The sequence below is a fragment of the Microtus pennsylvanicus genome, chromosome 11 (genome assembly GCF_037038515.1).
Source record: "Microtus pennsylvanicus isolate mMicPen1 chromosome 11, mMicPen1.hap1, whole genome shotgun sequence".
Lineage (NCBI taxonomy): Eukaryota > Metazoa > Chordata > Mammalia > Rodentia > Cricetidae > Microtus > Microtus pennsylvanicus.
In genome coordinates this window covers 52891430-52900236 of record NC_134589.1, presented here as the reverse complement: position 1 = coordinate 52900236, position 8807 = coordinate 52891430, and the positions used below count along the sequence as shown (strand labels likewise).

General features: G+C 49.7%; 1 protein-coding gene across 1 annotated transcript; it reads left to right on the top strand.

The window, feature by feature from the left end:
- The first annotated feature begins 2659 nt into the window (after positions 1 to 2659).
- Positions 2660 to 3295, top strand: Rnf222 (ring finger protein 222). Its single transcript, XM_075989600.1, has one exon. The coding sequence runs from the start codon at positions 2660 to 2662 to the stop codon at positions 3293 to 3295; it is 636 nt and encodes a 211-aa protein (XP_075845715.1).
- The last annotated feature ends 5512 nt before the right edge of the window (positions 3296 to 8807 follow it).

The window sequence follows — 8807 nt, the reverse complement described above, 5'->3', positions numbered from 1 at the left end:
GGTACATGCCTGTCTTCACAGCATGCGGTGGGCAGAAGGCAGGGGCGGGAGGACTAAGAGTTCATGTCAGCCTTAGCGACAGAGTCTAGTTCCATGCCTACCTGGCTACAGAGATCCTGTCTCCATGAAACAAGAAAAGAAAGGAAAGGAAAATTCATGAATGTTCATTAGGCTTCATGAAGGACCTCGTGACCACTCTATCGACACTGTGAGTCTCAGAGTTTGGCAAATAGCGGGAGCGTGGCAAATAGCGTTGAAGTCTGATGGATGGACAGATGGATGAATAAGCAGACAGAAAGAATTGCCGCCGTATCTCTTGGGGAGTTATACAGTGCAGAGGAACAGTTTGGTCGATGGTTGTGTTTTTTTTTTTTTTTAAATCATCCTGATAGCAGTCCATTCCGTTAAGACTGTAAGGAAAGAAATCTGAGAACTTGCCATCGCTATCCTAATTCATCTACTGCCCATCACTTACCTAGTCTATCGACGGGCGGTGGTGGCGCACGCCTTTAATCCCAGCACTTGGGAGGCAGAGGCAGGCGGATCTCTGTGAGTTCGAGACCAGCCTGGTCTACAAGAGCTAGTTCCAGGACAGGCTCCAAAACTACAGAGAAACCCTGTCTCGAAAAACCAAAAAAAAAAAAACCTAGTCTATCGTCATCTTGTCTGGTTACCCTACTTTGAGGAGAGCTGTCCTTTGCCAGGGGTGTGACTGCAGACGAGATGCCCAACAGGGATCTCTAGGCCCCTCCAGGAGAAAAGAGAGGATTTGAGCTGGTTTGGTTTGGTTTTGATTTTGGTTTTTCAAGGCAGGGTTTCTCTGTGTATCTCTAGCTGTCCTGGAACTCACTCTATAGACCAGGCTGGCCTTGAACTCACAGAGATCCGCCTGCTTCTGCCTCCGTGAGTGTCTGCCACCATCACCCCGCAGATTTGGGTGTCATACTCTTTATTTACTAATGCCACCACCAGTTCTGGGAGGAAGGTGGTACTATTGTCAACCTCATCTTTTCTGTTTGTTTTGTTGAGACTGGGTCTCACTATGCAGCCCTGACCATCCTAGAACTCGCTGTGTAAAAGGCATGGACCACCATGCCCCAGCTCTCAATCTCTTTCTACAAAGAAGCTGGGGCTCAGAGGAGCTAAACAGCCTGACCGAGGTTAGCAGGTAGCAATGGCTGTAATCGGTAATAATACAACAGATAAGGCATTCAATCCAGTTCAGCCATCTGAGTGCTTGACCCCCATCTCCTAGCCTAGTGGCCACATTAGCCCCCCCAGAAACCAAAGAAGCCCCCACAAAGATTTGGTACTGTTTCTATGGCTCCAGGTCCCATCACCACCCCCTTTGTTTTTTTTTTTAATATTAGTACATTTTCAACTCAGCAAAGGGAATTTTTAAGTAAACAAAGAGAAGGGAGTGTGATTTGTGATCTTCCCAGATCTTTCCTACCGGTAGCTAATCCTGTTCCTGTCATGTCATTGTCAGATCTCAGGACAGCCATACAGTCCTCGGTAGCTCTTGGGTTGTCAGTCTTTGTCACTGGTGGCACCATATGTCAGTGAGAGTTATCTGGTTCTTTCCCAAAAGGCTGTTCTGGATAAGTTTAGGCTACACAGTTGTGATACCAGAAACACGTGTATGTAACATATGTGTAACAATTCTGACTCAGCCCACATCCAAGTAGGTGTTCCCTTCAAAGTCACCCTCAGTCCTGCTGAGAGAGTTGCTGGGTCTCCCGTTCCCTCCCAGATTGGTTTGAAACCCACTGCAAACTTCAGAGTGACTCCATAGCTTCGCTTTCAAGCAATATTATGACTCCGACCACTCATTTTCCACCAGACTCAGATCTCAGTGATTTTGCTGTTTCCGAACTATCAGACACACCCTCCAGGAATGAAAATCTGCTTTTACTGAGGTTAATCGGAATCCTGACGCCTCTGGTCACCACAGGAGGAGAATCTGAAGAATGATTGAACATGGCTGGTGTGTGACCACTCAGGGCCCAGCAGGCATTTGCATGTGTAAGTACTGAGCTTTATTTTTTTTATTGCTTTATAGTTATGATAGCCACCAGAACAGAGTCATGGAAGTGGTGATAAGGTATGGAATCCTAGGTCAGCCACAGATCAGCCAAGCCCTGATGAGAGGGACGTCTGAAGTCTGTAGGTAGTATGCAGGGTAGGCCCAAACTAAACACTGCCTAAGGCTGCCTGTGCATCTGTATCTCCTTAGCCCCTGTTTGCCCTGGGAGCCAGGTCAGGCTGTGAATCAGGAAGAGGTGAGGACATCAACAGTGCTTGTCATAGCTGTGGTGAGGCATCGGGTACTTCAGGTATTCACCCCACTCCACACACTTCCTACCCAAGCCTAGTGCTGTTGGGATCTCTTACCTATTTCCTGCTGCCAGCCCCAGGAGGACCTGCACAACCCCTCTATGGATCCTAGGCTCTACGTCTTAGTGTGATCCAGGTAGGCCTCCGAGGAGAACCAGAAAAGAAAGAGTAGGAGAAAGAAGAGAAAGCAACAGAAAGAACAGGTGGAGTCAGGACGTGAGTGGGAGTCAGGAAGGGGTGTGGGGGAGGAGGAACAACTCCCAGATGTTCACGACCCTTCGTCCTCCCGTCCCCAGCTAAGGCCTGCTACCTCTGAGGGGCCATGTCAGAAGGGGAGAGCAAGGACAGCTCGGGCAGCGAGTGCCCTGTGTGCTACGAGAAGTTCCGGGATCTAGAGGGTGCCAGCCGGACCCTGAGCTGCGGCCATGTGTTCTGTCACGACTGCTTGGTCAAGTACCTGCTCTCTACCCGGGTGGATGGACAGGTGCAGAGGACTATTGTCTGTCCCATCTGCCGCTATGTCACCTTCCTCAGCAAGAAGAGCTCCCGCTGGCCCTCCATGCTGGATAAGAGCTCCCAGACCCTGACGGTGCCCGTGGGCCTGCCCCCTGTGCCTTCACCAGACCGTGGGGGCCACACAAACCCCCTGGCTGTCTCCCAGCAGGTCTGGAGACAATCTTCAAGCCAGGGGACTCAGCTCCCCTTGGACCTGCTGCCCACCCTACCCCGGGAGTCACAGGTCTTCATCATCAGTCGCCATGGGATGCCACTGGGTGAACAAGACAGTGTGCTGCCCCGTCGCAGCCTGGCCGAGATCTCTGAGGCCTCCCCAGCTCCCAGCGCCACCCGCTCCTTCTGCTGCCGCTCGCGGGCCCTTCTGCTCATCACCCTCATTGCCGTGGTGGCTGTGGTAGCTGCCATCCTGCCCTGGGTACTCCTGGTGAGAAAGCAGGCATGAGGCGCAGCATGCAGAGGCGGGGGGAGCAAGGCCCAGCATCGAAGCTGGGCTCCGTGCTGCACAGGCCGTGGCTAAGGAGAGGGAGGAGGGTCCCGGTGCCGATCTGGTACAAGCTAGCTCCAAAGGGAGGTCCTAGGCTCAGACTGGGTGGGGCTAAATTGAAAGTTTAAGGGCTTTGTCTCCACCCTTTCCAACCCTTGTCCTTTGGCGTGAGGAGAGGCTGGGGCAGAGAACCTCTTAGGTTAGCACTGAACCGAGCAACTGACTCCCCAGGTGTGGCCTCATGAGAATCCCCAACAAATGCCCCTTCTCTAGGCTGGAACTAAGCGAGAAGGTGAGTGGCCACTGCCCTCCTACAGGGTCACAAACTTTACCTGCCAAGTAACCAACCTGAAGACCTGAAGCCAGGTAGGCTTTCTAGGCACAAGGAAGTCTGTGTGCTGCCAAGTGGCGCCCAATGAAGGCCTCTTCTAGGCCAGAATTCCCACGCACAGAGGATTCTCTACTTGGCCCTCAGGAGCAAACAGAAGTTCAGACAGGGTCCCCACCTCAGTTTCCCGGCATCTTAGCCCCAGTTAGGCCCCTCAAACATTCCTTTGCTAAGTCTTCTTGTCTCCCACCTACCATCTTAAAAAGTCTCCTTTGGGGGAGGAGAGGATCTCAAAGGCTGTAGCCCAGGATGGGGAGGGAGAGGAAAAGGGTCTTCTGGATAGTCAAGATAACAACAGGGAACAGCGTGAGAGAGGCCACGGCAGAATGGCCACAGAGGCCGTTTCTGCAAACCTCCAGGCCCAGGAGGCAGGCACGATTTTGAGTCTTGGGATTCTCAAGGGTAAAATCAAAAGACAAGGGGTGGAGGGGACGCCCTACAGGTGAGACTTTGAGTCAGCTGAGAGCTATGTGAGCAAATTAACCCCTGGGGGCTTCCACCTTCCTCCCTGCCAAGTCCACCTCCTCATGACCCAACCACTCATTAGAGGCCGCACCAGCTGGGCCAGTTTCCCAGGTGGATTCTCGAGGGCTGAGCTGGGCGAGGAAGGGTGGGGAAGAAAACAGCTGTGCTTGTCGGCGACACTACTGTCTCAACAAATGCTGAGAGCCGGGTGCTGCACAACGGAGTGGCTGGGCACCTCACCGATGAAGCCTCTGAAAGTCTCAAGGACGCCAGTCCCTTGTGACTGAAAACAACAGGGACCTCCAGCAACTGGGAGGAGGGGTCTGGCATCCAGGGCGTACCAGTACCCAAGCCCATCTGCCACTCATCCCCTTCTCCAGAGAGGTTTACTGTCTGTGCAAAAAGAAATAACGCTGAGCCTCTTAGCCAGTTCTCAGCTGTCTGCATGGCTGACATCTGGGGACCCTCAAGGAAGAGGCTCGCCCTACAGGGGACATTCGCAACAAAGCGGGCTGTTTTAAAGTACTCGCCAGCTGCTTTATACGCCTAAGAGTAGAGAACACAGGGGCTGCGTGTATGTGGAGGGAGCAGGTAGGCTGTGGGAGGTGGGCAATATTTATTACAGAAACAAAAGGCACATGACTTTGCAGACTCTGAGTCGGTGTCCCCCTCTGGCAGGCCGCTTGAGTCAGTGTCAGGGGCCTTTCTAAGTCTGTCGTGGTCCTGAGTCTTTCCCAGACTTCATGTGATGTTTTCGTATTGTTCGGCTGCAACTTGTAGAGGCTGCTTCTTTCATTTTCAAAACAATGTCTAAAGCTATTTTTCAAATAAAAGTATGTATTTTCTCAGAGTCCGAGACCTGGCAACACATGTAGACTCCTGAGGTGAGTCTCTAGACTGATCTCACTGGGGAGACATGGAAACCAAACCCACTTATCTTACTAGTCCTACCAAGTCCCGCTGTGCCAGTGAGGCTGGGGTGAGTCTCTAGACTGATCTCACTGGGGAGACATGGAAACCAAACCCACTTATCTTACTAGTCCTACCAAGTCCCGCTGTGCCAGTGAGGCTGGGGTGAGTCTCTAGACTGATCTCACTGGGGAGACATGGAAACCAAACCCACTTATCTTACTAGTCCTACCAAGTCCCGCTGTGCCAGTGAGGCTGGGGTGGCGCGCGCAGGTGAACTGTTGGTGGGGATGCATATTTATACATATTTATAAAGCCTTATCAAGTGGAATCTGACACATATCACTCAAAGTTTCCACTTTGGCCCAGCAATTTGTGTCTAGAAATGTGTCTTCTTGGTCCCGCTGTCTAGCTGTGCGGTGGCATTCACACAAAGGTTGTATTTGCAGTAACAAAGGTTAGAAACCCCGAGTGATACTCAACAGACACCTGCTACTAACCTCGAGGGCCAGGGCCGAGGGTCCTGAAGAGGTGAGCCAGGCACAGGACACTCCGTCCTGCGCGTTATGATTTATGTAGAAAGGAGAATAAATAAATATATTCCTACTTGTTCATATGTGCACTACCTGGGGAAAGGAGAAAAATGAGAAACAACTCATAACTATGATTAACTGTGGAAAGGAATGAGAAACTGATGGGATGATGGAAGACCTCACTTTGTCTTTATGGTTTTGGACGTTTAAGTCAAGTAAATGAGTAAATGTTTATTCAAAACCTGAAGAGGGCTGGGAGGACAGCTCAGTGGTAGAGAAAGTGCTTAGCAGGAGATAGACCCTGAGTTCAATTCCCAGCACCACAAAGAAAGAAAAATAAATTAAATAAAATTGAAAAATAATCAACACTAAAGATAGTTTTTAGTGTACACTACTCTTGCCGGAATAGGAGACCATCTCAAGAATATCTGAGGCCGCCGGGCGGTGGTGGCGCACGCCTTTAATCCCAGCACTCGGGAGGCAGAGGCAGGCGGATCTCTGTGAGTTCGAGACCAGCCTGGTCTACAAGAGCTAGTTCCAGGACAGGCTCCAAAACCACAGAGAAACCCTGTCTCGAAAAACCAAAAAAAAGAAAGAATATCTGAGGCCTAGAGAAAAGGCTCTTACTGTTCTTCCAGAATACATGGGATGGAGTCCAGCACCCATAGGGTGGTTCCAAGGGACCTGGTGCCCTCTTCTGGCCTCCATGGGTACTACACATTCAATGTGGCTTTTTCACATACATGCAGGCAAAACACTCAGACATATATAGTAATAACATTTTAAATGGAGCTGCAGAGATGGCACAGCAGTTAAGAGCACTGGCTCCTCTTCTAGAAGACCTAGACTCAACTCCCAGCACCCACGAGGCGGCTCACAAACATCTAGAACTGCAGTCCCAGGGCACCTGAAGCCCTCTTCTGGTCTCCATGGGCACCAGGCATGCACGTGTCGAATAAACATGTGTACAGGTAAAACACCTATACACGGAAAACAAATAATATGTAGAATTACAAATAACCTTAAAAAGAACATTAGAGAATTGCCAAAGCACTGGTTCTGTGGTTTAAGAGTGTCAGGTGAGCCGGACAGTGATGGTGCACACCTTTAATCCAGGCACTCGGGAGGCAGAGGCAGGTGGATCTCAGTGCCTGGTCTACAGAGCGAGTCCCAGGACAGGCTCCAAAGCTACAGAGAAACCCTGTTATGCAAAACAAATAAACCAAGAAGTGTCAGGTACTGACTCTGTAGGGCTGCTTTGTCTGGTTTAGACACACGACATGTTATGAGTAACAGGCACCAAGAGGTACAAAAACCGTTTCATCTCGCTGCTGTTCCTAAATTCTTATGGATTTCTTTGGGTCCCATCATTCAATGTATTTGATTTTTTTTGTTAGTTTGTTTTGGTTTTTGAGACAGTGTTTCTTTGTGTAACCCCAGCTATCGTGGAACTTGCTCTGGAGACCAGTCTGGCCTCAAACTCACAGAGATCCACCTGCTTCTGCCTCCCAAGAGCTGAGATTGAAGGCGTGCATGACCACCACCCGGCTTCAATGTGTTTGCTTTGAGTCCCCTTTCCCTTTCTTTCCCTTACTGTCCTAAAACTGTATCACTTAAGTAACTATCTTGGGAAAGGTAGTTGCTTACAGCACAGAAAGATAAAATTTGACAGACAGGTGACAGATGAAGACACCAGAACTTACTTCCCCTGCTTGACTTTCCAGAAACAATAAAAAAGTGACCACAGAGTCTTTCTTGCCCCTTACCTCAGGTGAATTGACTGTTGCTATGTTTCCTACACACACAGCATCCCATCTTCTTCCTGGGGCCATTGTGGTAAGTTTTTTTGTTGCCTTATGTCTTCTCCTGGGCAAAGTGCTCCTTCAGAGGAGGCTAGAGCTCACAGAACTTAGTAAATAGTATGCATATACCTAAAAGAGAAGAGCTCCATAAAAAGTAAAAGTTGTGCTGGGCAGTGGAGGCGCATATCTTTAATCCCAGCACTCGGGAGGCAGAGGCAGGTGGATCTCTGTGAGTTTGAGGCTAGCCTGGTCTACAGAGTGAGTTCCAGGACAGCCAGGGCTCTTACACAGAGAAACCCTGTCTCAAAAAAAAAAACTAATTAATTAATTAAAATTTTAAAAAGTGACCAGGTGGTAGTGGCGCACACCTTTAATCCCAGTATTCTGGCGCAGAGGCAGGTGAATCTTTGAGTTCAAAGTCAGCCTGTGGTCTACAGAGTGAGTTTCCAGACAGCCAAGGCTACATGGAGAACCCCTGTTTCATAAAACAAATAATAATAAAAAACCAGAATAAAATTTGTGTGATGCATAACTGAATGCATGCATACATGAATGACTATGATGCCTTGGTGTCTAGAAAAATATGTATAGTTCAATTTAGGTGTGAAATCCCTGCTTCGATGAGTCTCAACTTTACAAAGACCTGCTTCAAAATGATCCCAGAGCCATCAATTTAAAGGATCTTTTTCGAGTCAGGTAAGAAGGCAGAGAAGACGGAAAGAAAGTGGAGCCAGGACACCCAGCAGGCACTGCGATAAGCAGACTATAACTCGGCTCCTGACAATTTGCCTCTTTGTGCAATTTGCACAAGCTTCCCGCTGAAGACAGTGTCCATGCAGTCCAAAGCCTGAGCTCAAGGGATCGTTGTGAAGAATCAGAACCCGCTGACTGAGGAAGTAAGGAGGGCGGGGCGTCCGCAGAGAGTGATGGGAGCTGGGGAAGAGGAGAGGAAGACGAAGAGGGAGTTTCGGGGAGGAGGGGTTGATTGTTAAGGAAACTAAAATGCTCTTCCTGAAAGCAAGTTAGTGAGTCTAAAAAGGAGGAAGGGACTCCGGGAAGGGCGGGAGCTGCGGTGGCTCCCTCAGGCCCTAGAACCCCTGGACTTCCCTCTAAATAAATACCTCTCTCTTTAGCCACAGAACCTAGTTCCTGCAAAAATGTCATCTGCCTCTCACCTCCTCGCCTTCAAGCTATCCTACTGCCTCGTGGAGCTTTTAACATTCTCCAAAACTCAGTCAAGGCTGACCTCACCTCGGAAGTCTCCCTGACCCCAGAGCTAAGGGCAGCTGGCTCAAGTTCCCCGTGATCCTGAACTTGCTGCTTCCCATGTCTATCTGCCCTCTTGAATCAGGATTTCTGCAAGAACAAATCTG

Excerpts from the sequence above, each read along its gene's own strand:
- Rnf222 (XM_075989600.1), top strand. The coding sequence starts at position 2,660 with ATGTCAGAAGGGGAGAGCAAGGACAGCTCGGGCAGCGAGTGCCCTGTG.